At 32.2% G+C, this 24,123-nt stretch overlaps 2 protein-coding genes across 3 annotated transcripts; one reads left to right on the top strand and one right to left on the bottom strand.

The window, feature by feature from the left end:
- Nucleotides 1–473: 473 nt before the first annotated feature.
- LOC125052077 (putative peptidyl-prolyl cis-trans isomerase dodo) lies at nucleotides 474–24,104 on the top strand. Of its 2 annotated transcripts, XM_047652744.1 has the most exons (6): nucleotides 474–648; nucleotides 16,627–16,645; nucleotides 19,485–19,607; nucleotides 21,790–21,829; nucleotides 22,900–23,103; nucleotides 23,440–24,104. In XM_047652744.1, the coding sequence occupies exons 2-6, from the start codon at nucleotides 16,643–16,645 to the stop codon at nucleotides 23,637–23,639; spliced, it is 570 nt and encodes a 189-aa protein (XP_047508700.1). In that variant the 5' UTR covers nucleotides 474–648; nucleotides 16,627–16,642; the 3' UTR covers nucleotides 23,640–24,104. The 2 variants fall into 2 exon arrangements, with proteins under 2 accessions (XP_047508700.1, XP_047508701.1); XM_047652745.1 differs by lacking the exons at nucleotides 16,627–16,645; nucleotides 19,485–19,607; nucleotides 21,790–21,829; nucleotides 22,900–23,103; nucleotides 23,440–24,104 and adding an exon at nucleotides 921–2,337 and having other exon boundaries at nucleotides 485–648.
- LOC125052075 lies at nucleotides 1,613–9,090 on the bottom strand. The gene is made up of 2 exons (XM_047652743.1): nucleotides 8,960–9,090; nucleotides 1,613–3,986 (listed from the first exon to the last, which is right to left on the bottom strand). Exon 2 carries the CDS (start codon nucleotides 3,980–3,982, stop codon nucleotides 2,978–2,980), a length of 1,005 nt encoding a protein of 334 aa, XP_047508699.1. The 5' UTR covers nucleotides 3,983–3,986; nucleotides 8,960–9,090; the 3' UTR covers nucleotides 1,613–2,977.
- Nucleotides 24,105–24,123: the final 19 nt, after the last annotated feature.

Raw genomic sequence — 24,123 nt, 5'->3', positions numbered from 1 at the left:
TTCGTTTATGAAATGATTAATCAAAAACGATAGTAAAACTAGATGGAGACAAATTAAAGCTGCTGAAAACTAGAATACTATACGCCTAATAACGAATGACGAACTGATTATGACTTTGCTTTCAGATATTAAGATCAGAACCGAATAGATATTGTTAGAATCTACATCATTAGACATCTAGTGACAGCATCGAATACTATGATCATAATGTCAAAAAATGTATTATAATGTTACCAAATAACTACAATAGATTGCTCTAAATAGTAATAAAATGATCAAAACATGACAAAAATATCTTTAATATGTTCACAAGTTTATATTTTTTAAATAATTTTCTTAAATTAAATATTTTCAAACTATAAGGAATGACACTACCAAAAGTCATTTATCGTGACACATGGGATATTACTATAAAACTGCCAGCCGCCAGGACATGGTCGGAAAGAGCCATAATGAAAAACGTGTTTGACAATTGACAATTGACATTTAATTCTTGGTGTTTGGCGGGTGGCGCTAGTACTTCCCTTTTTGTTTCATTGTAGAATTTAGAAATGATAATTATTTCATTTAATGAAACAAGTGATCTTGAATCTTAAGTGTGAACCCTACTGTTTATTACTTAATCCTCTTACCATAACGCTCTATAAGGTGAGTAAAAATAGTTTTGTAAATAGTATACTTAACCACAACTTAGCATTAGCTGCACCGGGAGCCAAGCATCCAAATTGCAAACGCGTAATCGTTATTGTACTTTCTAAATTTTAATTTCTGATAAATAAACTTCAGTTCTATGTTTGTTAAGATCATTTTGCGGTTTAATTATAACATGGTTCTGAACCTAACCCTACTACGCGTCTAAATCGATGTTTAAGTGTTGTGTAAATTATTGTGTGTGTAACCAGTGCTCCAACATATTCCAGAATGCCCAATGACAAAGATGGACCATTGCCTGAAGGATGGGAGATGAGGAAAAGCCGATCAACAGGTATGGCTTATTTTCTCAACACTTATACGAAGAAGTCTCAGTGGGAACGGCCTGACGCCCCTGCAGACCCAGGTGAGGTCAGATGCAGCCACATTCTAGTAAAACATGCGGGTAGCCGTCGTCCTTCCTCGTGGCGTGAAGAAAACATCACTCGTAGTAAAGAAGAGGCACTGGAAATCCTAAAGGGATACAGAAAGCAAATTGTTGCAGAAGAAGCAACATTTGTTGATATTGCTTCAAAGTACTCTGATTGTTCTTCAGCTAAGCGTGGTGGTGATCTTGGTCTGTTTGGTCGAGGACAGATGCAGAAGCCATTTGAAGAAGAGGCTTACAAGTTAAAAATCGGTCAGCTTAGCAAGCCTGTCGAAACTGACTCTGGAGTACATATCATTCTCCGAACTGCTTAATTTGTCTTGAAATGATCTTATAATTTTGCAAGGTTAAGAATGACATTTTTAATTAAAGTAATGTATAAAATTATTATTGCATTATAGCTTTATACATGTAATAGTATAAAGTAGTTAAGAAATATTTTTTTTTGTAAGGTTAATAATGAGCCTGCCCCGTACTGTCTATATAATATAAGCCGCAAAATATAATACACTGCCAACAATTTTTTACCATTCAAATCATTATTTTAAAGAAACATCTTAAGTTAGACTTTTTAAATGCATTTGAGTCACATGATATTTGAAAATGTGTGTACTAAAAGAAATTAACATGTATTCCAAGCCAAGGATTCAAGGCCAAGCTTTAGATCACAAGATGTGTGCAAGAAAAGTTGTATCTCGGGATATAGGAGGTTTTTAATGTATGTGCATAGTTAATAGTCACTTTAATACTATATTATAAGTTAAATGTTGCTACATTAGTAAAGTTCTTTGAATATTAGTATAAGTTTCTGGCAAGGGTGTGGCTACATTTATAACATTTTTATATTATTTAGGTTTTTAATATAATATGAATGTAGGCAAACAGTTTAAAAAAATTAATTGAAAGCAGCCAAAAAGTTGTTAGCGTGTAACTTGTATACAAATTTTGTCAGTGTGTATGTAATGTATACATAAGCTTGTTTTTGACTTTTTGAGCAATAGCTTGAAAAATTTAATGTTGTACAGTTGGCGCCATTACTCTTAATGAGTAAGAAATATTTGTCGAAATAAGTGGCTTAAATTATACTGGTACCTAAAACTTCATTTCTAGATATTATAAAGTAATATTTAAAATGTTACACTCCTATTGAATTTCATACTTTAACTGAGTAGTGGCGCCATCTGTTTTGCGATTAGGTAAAATAATAATTTTGAACATCTAGTTAAGTGTATGGATTTAATAAATTTCATGTAGAGGAATTATGTATTTTATTATAGTAATCTATAAACAAATGCAACTACAACATTTATTAGGTACTAACAAATGCAATTTGATTCTTTAGCTGAATAGTAATAGAACTATAATTAGTTTATGTGCCAAATAAAACAATCACTGCATATAGGTCATTATAGGACCTTATTCTTATAAAAAACATTGCATAATACAAAAATATTTTCTACAATCAGTTGCATCTTTCTAAACATTGCGCCAGTTGGGTAGGGAGCAAAATAAACCTGATTAATTTAATACTGTTTTATTACTAACAATTTGCGAATAGATAATATTTGGTAACACGTAATGTAGACAATAGGACATCACAAATTGACTATAGCAAAAGTTTACACATAATCGCATCAGTTCATGCCTTCGGCAAACCCAGCCTTTGCCGAAGACAATTGTTTTCCTGAATATTAAAATGTTGCATTAAAAATTTTGTTTTCTATTACTAAATTTGGTACATATGTAATTGAAAAAATCTGTTATACCTATTAATTGTTTTCACAAGTAGGTATACAGATTTCACAGTTTAACTGTTTATGACCAATATTTAAAACTAAAACATCTTGATATTGGGAGTTTAGGAGTGCCAGTTGTCTTTGGTGCCGCTTTAATAACTCTTTAGACATCTTCGTTTTCACGATTTCGAATCAATACAATGCCGTCCAAAGTTGAATCCTTTACGTTTTGCGCCGCCGGTGTCCAAATAGGTCCAATGATAGGAGGGGAACGCTTTCCACCCCACGCACTAAATTTAACTTTCCTCTTACCATCTTTCTTTAAATTCACGTCTAAATAGGGATGCCCCAATTTAAAGTATTTCGGGAGGTTTTCCATGAATGTATTGAAAGGGAGCGCGTCCTTAGCAGTTTTTTCGTCAAATTGAGTACTAAGAGCGAGTATTTTGATTGGGTGTCGCTTGTCGAGTGATGGTACGATCTGAAACCCGGCCAAATCCAATCTTCCTTTAGGTGAATAGTTCGATACGATTCGAGTTAATTCTGGTACTGAGGTTGAAAAAATTACCTTGGAAGCTTTTGCGCCTGGTTTGTAAATCATTTGTCCGCTTCGCTTTCCTCCCCAAGGACTGAAACGAACTCGCTTCGGCATACTGGGTTCCCTTATGGCTTGAGACCGTTTCCAGGTCCACATATGTTCGATGGCATCCCTTTTTCCACCCCAGGGACTAAAGCTTCTTTTCTCTATGGAATTGATCAAATCAGTAGCATTTTCTTCTAGCCTTCCAGACAATCCTTTGATAATGAATGGATTGGTTTTATCGTCGTTGCGTATGTAAAGTGTTTTGTCTAGATCAACAAGATTAGGTTTCCAGGGTTCTGCTGGGCCGCTTTGATCGTCAACTGTGCGTCGCTTTCTTTGAACTTCCGTTTGATCGTGGTTTCGTGGGTAAAACTCGCTGTGATCAACATTTTCATCATTTTGTATCGTTTCGTAGTCGTTTCTCGAAGGGTAGTTGAAGTAGTTCACGTAAGGAAGAGGAGGAAAGTGGACGCTAGAGTCTAAGGGGTCCATAAATGTTTCTCCATCGATCCCAGCGGAGCTGATGTACTGTAGGCTGGCTGACCCGATCCATGAGATGGTGATGATGATCCAGTAATGCGTCATGATCCTGAAAAAAAAATTTAAGTGATTGGACATGATTTAAAACGTTACTTTGAGTTTGATTAATAATTAAAAAAAAAAGGCCGAAAATCCTATTAATTTTTTGCTTAAAAAAGTAGAAACTTTTCTTAAATTGTAGGTATATGTTTAAAAATTCTGATTAGTAAATTTGGCTAGACTTAAATTATGTCTTAAATATTGTCTTAGTAAAGACACATGTATAAAAAAATTAAATTGTTACCGCTGTGTACTTTCAAATTATTAAACATCTATTATGTTAGCCATAGCTATGTATTTCTCATCGTTTAAACTTAAGATATAATGATATGATAAAAATAACAAAAACTTTTCTACGTGAGTTATGCGAGCATAAGAATAATATTTTAACTGCGATGTTAGTTTTCTTTAGGTTGAAGTTTTTCGACAACTTCGAAGGATTTTTCTCCAATCGTACATCAAGGCACAAATTTTCTCTTGGATCGCGTATATTCGGTTAAATACAACTGACCAATATTATAAATTATAATAGTAAAAACATGATGATTAATTTAATTGCAACAATTGACTGGCTGTTCATATTGCAGGCAGAAATCTCATACGGAAATATAAAACTTAAGGTTATTATAATTCAGGTTATGTCCATATTTATTTTACCACATTAAATTATATAATTTTTTTTATTTATAACAGGAGGCTCATCTGATGTTAAGTGATACATACCGTGAACTCTCACATTGCCAGAAGGCTCGCAAGTAATCTTTCATGTTGTAAAAGATCATGTCATGAAGTTGTAAAAGATCCTTTGTGGCACAAAATATCTAATCTAACTTTTACCTTAAGAAAAATTAAATTAGCATCGTAGCGTCAGCTAGATTTGTTGGTGCTAGATTTCTTAGGAATATTTAAAATAAAAAAATATTGAGGCCAATAACTATGTAATACTCATATAAGACAAATAATTAACATCAGTCAAGCCCACCGTCTGTTCGTATTAAGTTCTTACATAAAGACATTTGATCAGTTCACCGATTGAAATACGATTCTTGTAGGTTCATAGGATCTTATCCATTTATAGGTATTGATAAACTGAAAAATGAAAGTCCTCAAGTACTGTAATCATTTAAATTCAATGAAACGAAAATTTATCGCCGTTAGAACAATATTGTTTCATGCATTTCTTTGAAGTTTTTCTTTTGTCGCCGTCGGTAAATATTGATGGTTGTAATAGCTCAGATGGGTTCACCCTTTAGTTGGATCGCAATTAATTTTGTTAAGTGCCGTAAGCCTTTTCACATTAATGAACGTAGGTATCCTTATATTCAAGTGCTTGACTTTAAATGTATAGAGAAATGTACATTTCAAAACCTGAACATTTAGTGTTGTTTGAATTTTTTTTCTTTAATTGTAACTCATCTAATGTTGTATACCTTTATTATCTGGTTGGATAATGTAAGTGGTTATGCTATCTTCACATAGATAATTACGCTAAACACATTTAAGTTTTCTATCGAAAATATTTAATTTTTGAGTGCTCTATGTTCAAGTTTCTAACTAAATGCTCAGGAACTTCAAGACCTAATATAAAACAAATATTACAAAAGTACCAAAATGGTAATAAAGAAAGTTCACAGTGAAGAGAACTTTGTCTAGGGGAAACTTTACTAAAATAATATTATTGCATCGTCTGTGTAGAATTTACAGGAAATTTCATAGTTCCATATTTCTAATTATAAATTAGTAGGTACGTTTTACTTTGAAATGAAGCTTTGTTTCTAAGACTAATTAAGTTCTACTTCATTCGTCTATTACGCATGTCGTAATGGTTGCAGGTCCTTACAATTTCCTTGTAAACTATAAAATAGAATTAAAAAGAGCGGCGCAGAATTTCTTGCCAATTCTTCTCGTCTGCTCTACTGACTTGGGAACTGCTAGTAAATTTATTTATTTATTTATTCTTAATTTTGTGTACATAGTTACAATACAGTAATTTAGATTTTTACTTTTAATTGACTTAAAAAATCTTACAACAAAATACGTAACTGAAATAACAGCTGACATGACCGTGACACAGAAATTACCTTAAACTGATTAAGGAATATAATAAGAATTTATACTTTACCCCGCCACAATTAATTCATCAATTCACAGGCAGACACGAGAGTGCGTTTTTTTTCATTAATATTTTAAGGTAAGAGTAAACATACCGTCCCTACCAACCCGTAAATATTATTTTGCCGGCAATCTTATCAAGGGCCTCCGGTTATACCGCAAGATCATTAACTAACCAACTTAGCCACGGCTGTAGTATTTAATGCATGTATTACTAGCCTTCGACGCTACATTTAATTCACATAGAGTCTTGAACATTGTATGCTTTTTAGTATATCTCCCCGTTCAGTAGTAGCACTAAGGAAGTTAATCAAGAAGCGGTCTGGTTTGCATTTGCACTTGAATATCAGTTGTGGTTCGGTTAGTTAGGCAGTGATAAACCGCAAAATCTATTTGCTCATTTATCACCTCTAAACAATACACACAATCTGTATCAGTCAATCTTTAGAAAATTTTAAATTCCCTCAACAAGGATATTTACTGTTGCTTATTGTATTAGTAATAGTATTTCATCGAGTGTTTAGTCGCGCGTTCTCTAAAAGTTTTCATTTCTATGCATAATTATTAATCGCTTTGTAATCTATTCGTTGCTTAGCTGGTTTCGCAATTAGCACATAACGTCTTTTTGAGGAAATTTATTTTCCATATTGTAACGGTCTCATTCACAAACTAACTTAGACACACATATGCTTTATCACTCTAGTGTTACATTACCGAAACCATTCATACAACCATTTTTTGACAGAAAATGCGTTACGTTCCCATGGCGCGATTGTGGTTGAGGGTTATGTGGGACTACTGGTACTGCTCGTTACTGTTCATACCCATTTAAACCCCACGGCGCTACCAGCAATTGCCCAAGGCAGGACACAGTAGCGGCGTACCCATTGTCCGCATCCTTCATATACCATGACTGAACATTTTTAACCTTTTGAGGCTACAAGTTTATTACTAAAACATCTAGAAATTTAATTTGTTTAATTATACATATAAAGTACAACTGAAGATGAACTTGGATCCACAGAATATATATTCGTACGATAAACAAAATTCCTAATTTATAAAACACAAACATCAAACAGCCAAGTTAATACAACCCCCTTTAAAAGTCAAAGAGTTTACGAAAACATGGAATTAAGTTGTAAAACAATATATTTAGAACATCGCATGTAAACTTTAATTAAGAGAATATCGGGTTTATCCGTATTTTGATTTTAAGTTATATTTTAAATGAGAGATTTGGTATACGCTTCATTTCTTATTCATGCGTTTGGCACTACTGACTATGGTGGGATTGGACCGTGTGTAAATTTTCCGATAATAAACATAATTTTTCCATGATTGTTAGATGCTTAAGCAATATGTGAAGTCCAAATCAAAAGTACATAAAGAAGCTTCTGCAAAATACTTCAATTATGATAAATTTATGCATAGATATCGAATAGAACCTTTGAAAAGATGTTGATGAACTATACATTTATCCCAATCGGGTTTTTGAAAAAAAAAAATGTATTTTAAAACTTTATTGTTTATTGATGTTTAATGCAAACAACTTTTTTTTCAATTAATTATAAACAATTAAAAATTGATGAAATTTAAATAAAAATCACGTGACTATAAACGCGCCATGAATGATCGATCACCATGTTGTGACGTCATAATGTTAAAGCAATTTAACAGTACAGCGTTTACGGCTATTAATATATTAAATATTAATATTAATAAACAAAATTAAATAGATCAAAACACTGTATTTATTATTTTTCTATCAACTGCAATGAGTGAAAACTAACATTATGATGTCACACACGCTCGGGTTTCCCTTTATCACAATTTTTTTTTTTCAAAAACCCAATTGTACGTAGTAATCATTCTAAGCGTTACTTTTTTTCTTATTGAACAGTTTTATTTTAGGTAATTTTCCCAGTTTCTAGAATGTAGACTTTGTGGCTTAGTTTTTAAAATAAAGCGTTTTGATTGAACTCCAGTGCCTACTAATTATTCAATGTGACACTTCTGCCTAATCTTTCGTCATGTTCAAAATAGCTAAGATTTATTACTTCAAAAACCCGTCTAATTTTTAAGCGTATTTAAAAAAAGGAAATAGTTTCACAATTCTACTTACATTCTTTATAGACGATATACTAACGAAAGATTATTTGAATTAACGAGTTTCTTATTGTATCTAAGAAACAAACGTATACTCTCATAAATACGCAGACAAAGTTAGTATTAGTTTCATAATAATATATTTGTATAATAATTAATTGTATTTATTTATAAAACAAGGCATAATAGTGCTATTTTAATAATCTTTTCTATGACACTTTGATCGTATTTAACAAAAAAAATCTAATGAATAATATAGTACCTACCAATAAATATATATGATTATTTATTGGCAGTATTTTATTGATACATACATATAAAAATAGTAACATGGAATGAATTCCGTAGCACCGTAGCACTCGCGAAAGTGGCATAATTTTTAAAAAATATTAAAATAGGGACAGTTAACATTGAATTGTTAATGTTTTCTTTTTAGTTTATGAAAGAGTTTTTAATTTACATTACTTTAATATGTTGAAATAAAAACAAATGAATATTTTTATATCAGATGAATACAGTTTTAAACTTACGATTTAACATGAAAAGCTGTTGGCTAATAGTTATCACAATGCAGCGCAATAAAGTTTTTTTCAATCAATTTTAAAGCAAATTGCATATTGATTGTTTAATTAAAATTATCATTTTATAATACATAAAATAAAAATGTATTACACACAAATCCTAATTCCGTTTGTAGTTCTTATATTTGTCATTACTTGCAATTTATCGATTTAAAAAAAAAGAATGTTGAAAAGCACTTACCTTATGTATCGTTATCCACTTTATGATTCATGTAGGTCTATTATTTTGGACAGTGTTCACTCTACAACGATGCTTTGGTATATGGTGGTGAGTTTTCTCTGCGATCTCTTTTATACATCCATGAGGCTTTGTAGCGTCAGCGTAACAGGCGATTAATTCGTGGTTAGATTTGTATGAAAATTTAAATTTGCATTTCTAGTGCGAATAGTTTGAGTGTTTTGTTTGTGTAATACATTCGGATTATTTAATTGTTTGGAAAATCGTTATATATGTGAAATGGTTCAATAAGGTTTATTTCAAAAATATATATTTCAGATAAAAACAGTTCAAAATAGATAATTTCTAAATGATAATAAAATATTGATTCATAACATTCCCTATTAAATAAGTTACATTTGTAGGTTCAAAATATATTCCATAACTCGAGTTTAATTGACGTTTTAATATGTTTTAAAATCTAATTCTTTAATTATATTTTGCAAAATTATTGAATCAAAGCTCGATTTTACTTACAGTTTAAAACATTATATAAATTATTGTGTTAAATCACAATTTATTATACTCGTTTCTTATAGTATGATCAAATAGTTAACGAAGACTTAGGGTCCTTCACGAAAATAACGTACCAATTCTTAGAAGACCGGCAACGCACATGCGATTCTTGGGGCAATGTGAGTGTCCATGGGCGTTTTTTAAAATCATTATCACATAAAATCTGGCGAGCCTCCTGCCCGTTTGCCCCATGATATAAAAAACATTTGACCTAGAATTTCATTTCTACTCTAAAATATGGATGCTTTTAAAGTACACTTTCCGAGTACATAATGTCAATATCCCGACGGAGTTAAAACTTACTTTGAATCAAAGGAAATATGCACTGTGTTCTTTCAATTATAGTATTTGTCTTTAGTCAGTGTGAGTCGTTTTAAACTATTGAAATAGTTCATCTGAAATACTATTTCCCTAACGAATTGGCTGTAATTTTCATATAGTTATAGCATGTTATATTCCCAGATCAATAACATTTGGTTGAATCACAGAAAATATACTACCAGTACTATATTACTACCAGTTTCCTCTACTTTGGGATTATGGGAAGTCACTCTCTCATTAATATAATCTCAGATATATGAAAACGTTTTAAATTACGACCTCACTAAAATAGTCCATTTTTTTAAATCGCAATTAATATGATTCGATATTATTTCATATAAATTATACGTTTTTTTACAGTTTTAATACTTTAATCTTTTCGTTATTATGAAGTTAGGTTTTTACACTTTGTTAACATATTCATTCTCAGCTTCAAGTGTTATCACTTTTTTAAGGTTGAGGAAACCTGCAAGCTTTAAACTAAAAAATCTTTCAGAAAACTTAGTGATTTTGCGAATATTATAATTACCAGTTGACACAATAAATGATAGTCTATATTCTGGATAAAAATAATAAAATATTGTTATAAGGTTATTTTATATCGTAAATTTTGAAATATTCGTAATGTGTATGTACGTAAATATTTCGAGTTCCAATAACGAGTTCGACTCTTTGTTTGCTGGCGGTAATTTGAGCAACTGTTGCATTGTGGGGCAATTTGTGGCGCGATCGCGAGAAACTATCTTTCGATTCATATTCATTAGGTGCAAGGATGTTGTTTTCTTTCAATTTCATAAGCTCATCAATGCGGAAATATACTGTAGTTTCATAACTATCTGCTTAGATTATTTTTAGGTTAGTAACTCCGTACGAAAAGAAATCATTTTGTTTATGGTCTAAATCCTTAACCGAATATATATATATATAGATATAATATTGATAAAAAAATATATATAACTATATTATATACTTGAGATAATTATGGTAGCTACGATTCAGATGTTTGAATTTACAACCTCAAAACTGCGTCAATTATAAACATACACACAGGGCCATCTTAAACTAGGCTGGGGCTATTGGGCACACACGAATTTGGGGCCCTTTTGGAAAGTAAAAAAAAAGCCATTTAGGTCATCAAATACAGTATGATATATTATATCATTATTATATTATATTTACAATTCTGCTGGTTTTTTGGTTACGATTACGATAATGGTTTCTTTCGAGATTTCTGTTGAGTCTTCTATTATATATGTATATCCTTATTAATTAGTACAGTAGGATTAGGCGCAGTTATCGATATAATGGCGTAGTATATGTCTTGTAAATACCTTCTGATTACTGATTTGTGAAAAAAGTGTAATATGCCCGACAAAAATGTTTTAAGAATTTTTTTTTACTTTAATTATTCTAAAATAACATACTAATAAATGGGAAGAGAGTTCACGCTTATAAAAATACTCCTAAAAGTTATATGGCGTAAAGTTATTGTATTATTTTTGGGATAATTATTATTCCACGAGAGTTTACAGTCGTTTTTCTTCGCTTTCGTTGCTGGATTAATCTCGATTTAGAATTTATTCCAAATAGATAGAACATTTTAATGATAAATCTTTGTTAACAAGTTTAATAGTAAATATGGGTTACTAAAATATAGCAAATTTGTTAATTAAGGTTTTATAATTACTTTCGATAATATATGCCAACCTCTCTGTGTTTATTGCATTTCCGGTTTTTTTATATACCTATAAAGGGAACCCGATATAACGAAAACAACTAATTATAGCTTTTAATTACGTAATGCAATACGTTCTTATTAGAAATGGAATTCGAAACAAATTGAGATGAAAACATGTTTATTGAGGAAAAATGATCAGTATTTCCGATACCCCCATTGTTACTTAAGAAAAGACGCATTGAACAATTTGAGCCTAAACTTTATTTACCTACATTATACAGTTGTTTGTTTCTATATATAATTAATTAATAGTCCAATGACGCTACAACTTTTAATGGGTCAAGCTCAGATTGCAGTTATTATTTTATCATATTTAATAGACAAGTAGTATTGATATTTGTATATGAAATCCTGGTGCCTGAAAAACCTGCGTCTATATAAAGATTTCCACATGGAATAAACATAATTATACTTTTTTATTTTATGATAAGGCTACGTCTGGTTATAATTTTATTTTAACAAATTTATTTCCTATTTACACTAGTAAAAAGGGTCATTGTTTTTACGTAACCTAGAGACGTACATTATGGTTTAGCATTATCCCATATTCTATTGTATTTTATATTAAAACTAGCAAGATATTTGGAAGTATTCGCATATAATTTTTTGAATTTTCACCGAAGCCACATATTTTAAAACACACCAAGGCACAATTAATCTTAGTGGTAAAAAGCTCTTTGAACAAAGAATTCTTTGATTTATTTTTTAGTGTGTTTAACATGGACCGGTAATTTTGTTAGTCCTAGAAGTCAAGCTTCAGTATTGCATTAGGGTATGCAATTCGAAAATTTATCATCAATAACAATTGAAGAGCTATCTATATTGGTCCGTAAAAATGCTCTTAACAGATGATAAGTAAGCAGTTTGGAGCGCAAACACCTGGGTCCGGTCGGTAAATTGAATGAAAACATGCGTGATACGGCCAGACTGACATCTTACATTGATTAAAATACAGAGGCATATCAAAAACCTTATAAATAATGAAAAAATGCTTATAAATATAAATTATGAAAATACTTATAAATTAGGTCTGATTAACGGCTTAAATAAAAATTATAATTTCGTATATGTACTAGATATATGTAAACTTCTCGGAATCAAATTAGACTATGCATTACTTAATCATATATCAATGACAATATTATGTACCTGACAAGTTGTCTCTTTTAAATTATGTAGTCAAGGAACGAGTATAAATATGTGATATGTCAATATGTGTATGTGTGCCTTTTGTGAGTGTCCATGGGTGCCTTAAAGGTGATATCAGACGGTTCACTCGAATGATTGTTCACTCGAGTGAATGCTTCATTTTTTTTCATTCTATGTTCACACGGCTTAAGGTGATATCAGACGGTTCATTTTTTGTTCATTTTCACCTTTCATTCGGTACATTTCACTCGAAATGAAATGTCTGAACAAAAAATGAAACACGAGTGCCGAATGAATTCATTAGTGAACCGATCCAACAGTGTTGGATATTGGCATCCGGTATCTTTCATTCCCACTCCGAATGAACGAGAAATGAACGGTCTGAACACTGAGAGAACGTTCATTCGGATTCGGCCATTTTGTTTCGAGTCCTGTAGCCGACGGACATCACGTTGTCGACGGAGTTATAACTTTTTTTTAACTTTTCTTCAAATTTACTTTCATCCATTCGAAGATGATTACAATATGAATCAGGATCTTCAACGGCTAGTTCTCTCAACAATGTATTGGAAGCTCCTAATAAATTTCTTCTTTCAATCCATGGTCGCACCCACCACCGTCGACGTTTTATTGCTTCTTTTTTGTCAATTCTTTGATTAAATGATCACAAATTAAACTAATTCCAAGACGTACGACTTCATTCGATGACATATTTAAAAGAAAGAACAATGAATGTTCATTTCTGTATCATTTCGTCTAAGCCGTGTGAACCTAGAATGAAAAAAAATTAAGCATTCACTCGAGTGAACAATCATTCGAGTGAACCGTCTGATATCACCTTTAGACGAAATGATACAGAAATGAACATTCATTGTTCTTTCTTTTAAATATGTCATCGAATGAAGTCGTACGTCTTGGAATCGTCTCGTCGTCAAAGAGTTGACAAAAAAGAAGCAAAGAAAACGTCGAAGGTGGTGGGTGCGACCATGGATTGAAAGAATAAATTTATTAAAAAAAAAGTAATGTATTTTGATCGTTCCACTTAAACACCATTTTGCCGCATGAGAACAATATAATAACACACAGAAAAAAAAAGTTATAATTTCGTCGACAACGTGATGTCCGTCGGCTACAGGACTCGAAACAAAATGGCCGAATCCGAATGAACGTTCTCTCAGTGTTCAGACCGTTCATTTCTCGTTCATTCGGAGTGGGAATGAAAGATACCGGATGCCAATATCCAACACTGTTGGATCGGTTCACTAATGAATTCATTCGGCACTCGTGTTTCATTTTTTGTTCAGACATTTCATTTCGAGTGAAATGTACCGAATGAAAGATGAAAATGAACAAAAAATGAACCGTCTGATATCACCTTTAGCAATTAATATCAGGTAATGTAAAATGTATTCTTTTTTTATTTGAGCCATTTTAATAGCTATTAAATGTTTAATATTTGTGACAAATTCATCAAAGCTTTTCAATTATTTTCTTTGTAAACAATAATTAATTGCTTACATCAGTTAAAAAAATGTTTTTAGTAGTCGCGTAAATCAGAGAGAATTGATTGTCATTGGTTAGGCTTAGCTGCCCTTTGAAATTTCTTATTGTGATAGTGATTCCAATGATAAGTTTTTGTATTACACGATTCCAAGGTTGGGACATCAGCTCTACGGATATTGGGAGAACTACCTCAAATTTGTGTACAAAAACGTTGAGATAGGTATCGCTTTTGGAAATTGTAGTAACTGCTCTGTATATTTGTATTCGCAGACGCTGAAGCTGAGTCCGATACTAGTAAAGTACTATAAACTGCTGCAAATATTAAAACTAACAAAGGGAGCGTTCAAGTATTACGTAACGAATTTTGGGAGAGGGGGGGTCCTTTTGTAAAACGTTACGATGCGGGGCGGGGATTAAATTACGCGTTATTGTTATTATTTTTTTCGACTTACACCACATAATAGTAACTAAAGGGTCACTAGGTGGTCACGAAACGTTTTACTTTACTTGGGTACAGTACTGTACTTGGGTACTGAAAAACGTTACGGCGAGTTACATGGGGGGGGGGTCAATAATCTCCAAAAATTGCGTAACATTATACTTGAACGCTCCCAAACGCAGTTATTGAGTTTTTTTTAAATATATACCTATAACAGGGCGCAAACGGGCAGGAAGTTTAAGATGATAAATTATATTGTAAAACATCAATATACTTATAATATAACTTATCAACTTAATGATAGCGCCGCCTATGGATTACACACACGTTGCCAGAAGGCTCTCAAGTTATGTATTTTATCAGTCTGTTGTCTGTTTTTGTACCGAAAATATAAAAATAAAATAAAGTGCGTAGCCGGCCTTTTATAAATTGGTCCGCGCTTTCTTGAAGGACCCTAAATCGAATTGGTTAGGAAATATTTTAAGTATTTGAATTAAAATCCCAATTACTTCATATACAAAACTTATTAAAGTACTTTTCCTTATAATTTTTGCGTAGAAGTAGGTGAAACCATTTCCCAAAATTCTATTATTCATTTGTAGAATAATTACGTAAAAGCAGTGGTTATTGGACCATGATCGTAAACAGCTATGGGACGCCAGGGATATGACTTGTCATTTAATATTAACCATTATTATTTAGACGTATTATGTGACGCAAACTCACACCTCAGCTATAGGTTCCATTTAATTGACTGACTCATGGTATGTTCTAAAATAACAAATTATCAGTAAAATTACAAGACTAAATTCTTATATTAATATAATAAATATATAAATCATTGCTACAACCTTTTTAGGTCTGGCCCTCAGATTTACTGTATCTGTTTCATGATTATATATCAATCTAATAGGCGAGTAGGTTATTAGCCCCTTGTGCCTGACACGCCATCGACTTTTTGGGTCTGAGGTAGCCGATTTCCTCAAGAAGTTTCCCTTCACCGACTGACTGTTAAATGCGCACATAGAAAGAAAGTCCATTGGTGCACAGCCAAGGATCCAACCTACGACCTCAGGGATGAGACTCGCATGATAAAGCCACAAGGCCAACACTGGGTCATCTTATATTAACACTTGACTTTATTTTAAAAAATCTACAATGCTCACGTAATCTTAATCGAAAATAAGCACCTCTGGTTTAGCTTAAACTGTGGCAGGATAGTAACAAATTATAAAGATTAATTTCTCTTTATAAGTTTTACTTTGTATGTGTATGTAATGAATTCAATAGATGAATTTCAATTTTAAAAAAATCCTGGAAAAAGTGATAAAGTCTTGAACATAAGGATAGATCAGTCAACAAACTAGCTCATATCAGCTATTAAAAATAGGTCTTTGTTACGGGTAAGCTTTTGCGATCATTATGTTCGACCAAAATACTTGTTAAAGTCAAATGTCACTGATATTTTTTATTAGTTTAAATCAAAATCTTTCTCAGATTTCTTAAAGATTGTACTAAAAGTATATATAAAATAAGTAATAATACCATAGAATAATGTGTCCTTTACTAGTTTAAAATTGAAGACTATTGTTGATTGTATTTACGACAATAATTTTAATATCATGAATTGAATGATTACTAGAAGACGCTCGGCTCGAAGTGGATTTTTTTAAGGTTTTGTTTCTCAGGTGGCTCTCTATCGAAAGGTTTCCACGGAGTTAGGTTTTTACTAGATTTTATAAAGAAAATTATAGATTTGGAATTAAGTTACTAGAAATTTGTTGACATATAAACTTTTTTTCCGTGTAATTGAAAAATTGCAACAGATATAGAACCTATCAAATATGTATCTATAACTCGTATGGTCCTTTAAAATGACTGTGATAAAAGTTTATGACCCGTGCGATGTTCAATAACGAGGACTCTTGAGCATTCCAATGTTAATGTTATATCTTCTTGTTACAGATCTTGCGGCTTCAAAATGGTAAGATGGTTGTTTGGTTTATCACTTTAGTAGATTAAAGGATTTAACGTGTAATAATTACAATATGGAGTCCACGGTTCGATTTTGAAGAATTATTCCAGAAATACCAAACTAGGCTTTGGCTATTGGGAGAAGGTATAGTTTTGTTTTTATTTATTAAGATGACTACGACATTCTAGGCGAGTATATCTCTAAAAAGTAATGTTTTGTTAGGGTATAACTCTGTTTTGTGAAAGCTGTTAGGGGCCGTCTCCACAAGCGAGAGAATCGCGACGAGTCCGCGTTTTTATCGTCGGGTAATCGGGTAGTCCACGAACGAGCGATTATTCCGCCAGCGTATCGTCGCGATTCGTAACGGAATCACAGCGTATCCGCAACGACTCGTAACGGAATCGCCGCGTTTCTTTGACGACACGTTGTGCTCTTATTTTGTTCAGTGTTCATTTAGAGTTCAGTGGTGCCAGACGAGACCGAAATAAGTAGTGCCTAAATCCGTCAATAAAATAATTATTTACTATGGATGTATTGTTTTTATTGATGTATGGTCACGCACGTTGCGCGCTTTCTGCGAGAGCGCCACGTTCCGTTCCGAGTGCGCGACGTGCACGCCACCGCCCACCACTCACCAGTAGCGACAGGCTCGCAGCGATGTAATGACGTTTCGCGCGCACTCAACCACCCGTCGCATCGCCGCGTTAAGATCGCCGTGAGGAGACACGTTCTATGAGATTGTATAGAAATGCGTGGCAGGACGATTGTATCGTCGCGATTCTCTCGCTTGTGGAGACGGCCCCTTAGGCGACTACAAATCAAACGCAAAATGTATTTTATAATTAAAAACGTCAAACGCAAAATATACTTTTGGGTAATTATTTTATTAACGAACTAAGAAAAAGAATCAATAATGTAAAAACTATGGAGACCGAACAACAGAATTTTAAGACGGAGCTATCAGCCATTTTCCTCCCCTTACGACTACCACCGTGTTGAAAAGACGCCAAGCATGTGGTTCACAAAAATCGAAGCCGCCTTCGGAATTTTGACATATGCGTACACTCTTAGGGCTTTATCTAGACTCTGAATCAGAGCATCAGAGGTGCCAATTAGACGTTCTTCTTCTTCGTAGTCTTAAGTAGTGGTGTATCCGGAGGTCCTCTTAGATCCCGGTTAAATAACAAGATAATGAGTAATGATAAAGTTACAAGAAATTCAGAAGGCTGATCACTGACAGCTTTTAAAGTAATGACAAATGAAACACATTCAGCATTCAGTATAGTTACATATAATTGAACTCCTATTTTGAAGCTTTATACGTTAGGAGCGAGTTATGTAACCTAGCATTGGTTAAGTTACATATACAGGGTGGTCAAAAAGTCTTGGATCAAACGCAAATAGGGGATAGATGAGGTCATCAGCTGCAAAAAATTGTTCTACGGTAGGTCTCTAAGCTCAACCCCTGCAGAGTTATAATTTATTTTGCGTTTTATAAGAAAATTGACTTTTTTTACTAATTCTCAATTAAATTCGAAAAAATTTACACCTGTATCTTTTTCATAATATCCACTAGATTGGTACTGATGAGTTCTTGCGTTAGACAAAACTATAGTTGTTTATTGAGTATATTGAAGATAATATTAAGTTATACGATATCAATTTTTTTTCAAATCAAAACTTTTTGTTTACTTCGGACCCCACTGTGAAAAAAATTACTCTTATTTTTTTGTTAATCTAGCGTCTCAACCCCACTACCCCTAATTCTATGTTAGTTATAAACTCATGTTTTAAACGATTAAACCCAGTGGATACCCAGCTCAAACAAAGAGTTTAATTTAACATATATTTAAACATCCCTCAAACAACCGCCACCGAACTTAACTGGCGCAAAGAGAAATCTTCAAATATCAAAGGGCAAAACGTGGGTGTCGGTTGTTCTTATTAGAAGATATTTTTATGACATCGATTTTTAACATGATAATATCGTCATACTTAGTATTTTTTTTTTAACTCAATCCATTTTATTATCAATAACTAGTACTATAATTTGCCTGAACTTCATAGAATATTAAATCCTTCAAACCGGTTCATAAATAAATGTAAAAAAGTGCGTGCGTACAAAGTACACATGTCAGAAGTGAAACTTCTTTGTTAAACAAATTTTTAAGTCTTGTTCATATTTATACAAATGTAAAACTTTAGATTTCCGAGACTTAGAGGGAGGGAAAAAGAAAGATATGTTATGAATTTAATTGTCAATAAAATATTAAATGTGTCGAAAATGAATACAAATTAATTTAATTTTTTTAATTTATTTCTTCGATAGTTAAAACACGTGGCATTTTATTTTACAATTCGTCATTTGCGATTTCAATAAATTATTTTGCATAAAATACTAATACATATTTCATAAATTCTCTTTACGAAATTTTAATTTTAAAACTTCTCTCTCTCAATCGGACTCAATCGCTCTGTCGCTCAGCTCAGCTCTTCGACAAAAACGCTGCATCTGAAACATCTTCGTGACGTTTTCGTAAAAATTTACCCCCATGCTCCTAAAGAAGTTCCACTTCAAAAAGTCAATCTTACCTCTTTCCTGCCATAGACCATAGGTGTGCTTCTTTTTATTAGTAGATAATACATATTATTTATTTGTCTTCATTAGATAAAGAAATAAAGTTGCATGGTTTTTTTTAATGTAACAGGAGACAAACGATCAGGCTCATCTGATTTTAAGTGACATTGCCAGAAGGCTCGCAAGTGCGTTGCCTGCCTTTTAAGCAATGGTACTCTCTTTTCTTGAATTGGTTCGGATTGTTTTAACAAATATATTTTACAATTACAGAAATTTAAATTCTGCTCTGACGGAGATTGTCCGCTGTGGGCGTTAGCTGGTCTCCATGCTCTAAGCAGTCTACCTGCGCCACTCTTTAGGAACCTTCTGCATCATGTACTGGAGGAACAGCCTGTGAGTATTATTTGCTTAACCTATGTGTACGTATAATAAAAGCATTAACAGCTAGTTTAATTGTTTGAGTCTTATTATCAAGACTTATACAATATTACTAAGTTGCATTCTAAATAACATCTTAATGCAACGAAGAAATTAAGGAATTCTAACTATTAACTGTCTATTTTACAGTTTGCATAAATCAGATCTAGCTTGTATAAAGCTTCACTTGCGATACCCTTTAAAAAAGGTTTATTGGATCTTAAATAAAAGTAAATAATAAATCGTTTTTATTTTAACGTTACTTTCATACATACCTTCACAATAATTCATCTAAACTCCATTAATTTCAATCAGGTCATGATTTAATGTAGATTCCAATGTTATAAATCTAATATTTATATAGATTATGAATATGCTTTATTTACATATAATTCTGTTGTACGATCAATTTCAATCCAATTCAAAATAATTTAGTCCTGAAACGTAGGTGAAAATTAATTCGGTTTTCTTTACCAACATTATATTCTATTTTTAATTCAAACAGGCCTTAGCAAAGTTTTGAAGTTCCAAGACGATTGATAAACTTCAATTTGGTCTGTTTAAAAGATTAATTACTTACGAATTAATCTATAGCAAACTAGATTGAAAATCACGTAGAAAGTAATAAAACCAGTAATTGTTAAGTCTAAAACTAAGCTTATTATTATATTATCACGTTTTGAACTTTCTGACTACTGTTTACTCAAAATATTAAATAAAGAGATCGAATAATATATGATGGGTTCGGAAACTCGATTTTTAAAGCCTTCGAGATAATATATCTATGTATTCTGATATAAATATTTCATAACTTAAAGGCGATTTATAATTTGTACTAAAACTTCCAGGTGATTGGATCTTAAACCTTACTAGGGGAATATGTGAATTAAAAAGTTGTTTTTGTAATATTAAAACACGAAAAATACCGCATGCATCGAAATTCGATCAGAAAAGGATTGAAAATAGCTACCGAATGTTGTTTTAAGATCACGGTACACAGATACTAATGTGAAACGTATATTTTCCATGAAGCGTAGATTCATAAATATTTTTCACGATTCTTTGAGGGAGGTTTTTTCGTTATTAGTTTATCTTACAAAGGGATGAAAGAAAGCTGAAAGCTGTCGGATCGTTACTTAGATGCGCATTAGAACAAAAAGTAAATCCGTACAAAACACTATTTCATCTAGACGGTCTATAAATTAATAGTATTTTAACTCAAAATTTATTGGTACTGGACCGGTGATTATAGATGTAAAGTTTTTTATGATGAGATAAGAAATTAAAAAATTAGCTTTGATTTATAGTATACTAGCGACCCGCCCCGGCTTCGCACGGGTACAATGCTGATACTAAATTCAAAGTGCTATAGAGTATAGACTATAGGGATTAGGGAGAACCGCGGCCTCCGACGAGCTATTGACAGGCACGCACCCGCCGGCGGGGACCGCGGCAAACGCTACGTCCCGCAATTTTGAAATCTGTAATATCTTAGAAAATATTCATTTAAATTTTAAATCATATGCTGTAAAGGGCCATATAGATCTATATTAAATCATCAATGTATTTAAGGTATTTAATTGGATAGGGATTAATGCTGTATTGGTTAAAATCGCTTCGAAAATTAGCCATTATTTGTCGTAAAAAGTAAATGATAAAAAAATGTTATTGTGGGATATCCATAAGAGATAGACATAATATACCATCGCGGAGTTTTCTGTAGACCTTTTCAATGTGTACAATACTTAGTACATTATTTTGATAAATCTCGTAGCTGAACCCTACGAGATTTATGCACTGCGCTTGCAATGTAAGCTTAAAAAATGTAATTATTTACGACATCACATTAGAAACCTCAAAAATAACAGTATTTCTCCATTATTTGATGGATGTTATTATATATATATAAACCTTCCTCTTCAATCACTCTATCTATTAAAAAACCGCATCAAAATCCTTTGCGTAGTTTTAAAGATTTAAGCATACATAGGGACAGAGAAAGCTACTTTGTTTTATACTATGTAGTGGAAATGCAAAAACATAAGTCTTATGCACTTAAAACTAATAAAACTCCGCCAACGTTTCGCATGTTTTACGGCAACAAACCAAATTATTTTTTCTTAACATAACTATAATTCCTTTTTACGAAAATTTTCAGGATGACGTTATCATGGATATTCTAAAGGACACTAACCTATGTAAGTATTTATGTGTGGTAACTAAATTTCAGAAAAGTGTTAAATATGGTCGTGCTTTTGATCTATTGAATACATACTACACTATAATAAAAAATAAAATACCTCTCAATACTCTGCTACTGCTATATAAAGCACTAGCAGAATCTATTATAACATATGGACTTTCAAGCTATGGGAGAACATGCAAAACCTATCTTAATCAAATATTTTCATTACAAATACGTATTTTAAAAGCAATTGCTCCTTACAAAATAAAATCACAATATAAAGAAGACTATAGAAAGCTATTTGCATTTTTTAAAATTATACCTATACAAGAGAAAGTGCAGCTAGCATTATTAAATGAAAACTATTTTACAGACAATTACCTTAAAACAACTAAAACTCACTATCACTATACAACACGTAGAAAATTAAAAAACGAATTTCTTTTACCAAAATACAATAATTTATATGGGAAAAAAACATTAGACTATATTATTCCAAATCTATTAAACTCTTTACCGGCTGCGCTATTTGCTAATGTAACAGGAAACAATATCAAATTTAAATTAAAAAATTACTTTATAAGTCAAACAATAACAAATTATGCATAACTAAAAGTAGGATGTCGTCATTTAGTTCATGTTCGAATATGTAAATTCGAATACACATCCTGTATTCGAATGAGAATTTCTCGTCAAGAACAGGTTTCTTGCATCGGCTGTGGAGCGTCATTGTTTCAATTGGTATATGTTGTTCGTGCAATTTTTATGGTTTATTGGTGTGGGTGTTATATTGTATAGTGTGTCACTGGCCTGAGTGTGTAATAGATTAATTATTTTAATTATTTAAATATTTTCGACGACCTGGTGGACGGAAAAACTGTGTCCAGTTTGTGTTTCCACCACGCCAACTTTTTTCTATTTAGGGTGATGTATAGAATAAATAAATAAAAAAAAAAAAAATAATACTTAATGTAGTCTATGACACACAAATCAATAAATTCGAGAGTGTGCCTCTTGTCACCGATAAGACGACTTATCTCGTCATTAAGGAAAATACAACTAATATTTTACTAAATATTAAAGCTTCTCGTGAAGAATGCGCACGCGCCGCTGCAGTACTACGATGGACGTTACGTCAAGCGCACAGATGCGCATGCACCGGTGTGCAACTGGCTCGTGATTTATTGGTGCTTGGCGTGCCTAGAGCACACGCGGCAGCACTGGCTGAAGCGACTGATAACACTCGAGATGCTTATGAGGCTAATGTTAAGAGTAACGGTTTTATAAGTAAGTTTGGTTACCTATTGTGTATTAGGATTTAGTAGTATTTTACCTTTAGATCCAACCAATCATTCACCTTCAAACTTAAATGTTTAAAATATATGAATACAACAGATATGCAACAGTCCATGATGAACCAAGATGTCACTCTACCAATAGCGCATCGATACCAAGCATCATTTACCTAATACATATCTTTGCACATTCACGGCGTTTTTTATTTATGCCTTTCCTAAATGTGCTTCATTTTTTTTAACTTCAAAAACCTAACGAAAGCTCCACAGACCAGTTTTAAAATTTACATTTATTTGCACATATAGTAGACGATGTTTTTTTTTTCAGTTAATAAAATGACGGGCGTATCCGCATCGGCTGGACCAGAGGGAACTGTCGACACAGTGCAATTAACCTTTATGTCTGAAGAAATCGTTACTGGTGATCATATCACAACAGAATTGCTCATAGATAAGACTCAAGTCAAAGATCTATTACACGAACTCAAAACTGCTTATAATAAAATGAATGATATAGATTTAGAATAAAAAGGACTTTTCTAAATTTGTAAACTTCTTATAGGAAATCGTTGCGCCTTCATACGTGAAAACTATATCACTCTCATATTTTTATTCGTAGGTTCTCTCATGTTACTTATTCTTTTTAAAACTATGAATAATTGTATTTATTCACACGTTACAAGCCGGCCCTTCCCCCACTAAGCGATTTCTTCCAGAAAACATTAATAACAGAAGACATACATATAAAAATAATTGTGTGTGTAAGTGGGAAGGGGTACTTTAGCATACTATCTAGTACAGCTACAATATTTGATTTTATTTGAGGTCTTAATGTAGCATTTTATTTATTGTATCTTAATCTAGTGGTCAGTATTTTAAGTAGGTGTATGTACTTTTAGCCATTATTTTACGTTGTTAAAGATATTGTCAATAATACACCCCCGTAATGTACACACTTTTCTTTACTTTTAATAAATACTTGTGTTTAATATATAATCATTTTTTATTTTAA

The sequence above is a fragment of the Pieris napi genome, chromosome 8 (assembly GCF_905475465.1).
Source record: "Pieris napi chromosome 8, ilPieNapi1.2, whole genome shotgun sequence".
Taxonomy (NCBI): Eukaryota; Metazoa; Arthropoda; class Insecta; order Lepidoptera; family Pieridae; genus Pieris; species Pieris napi.
Note: the sequence above shows the minus strand (reverse complement) of the source record. Positions and strands in the feature narration are given on the sequence as shown.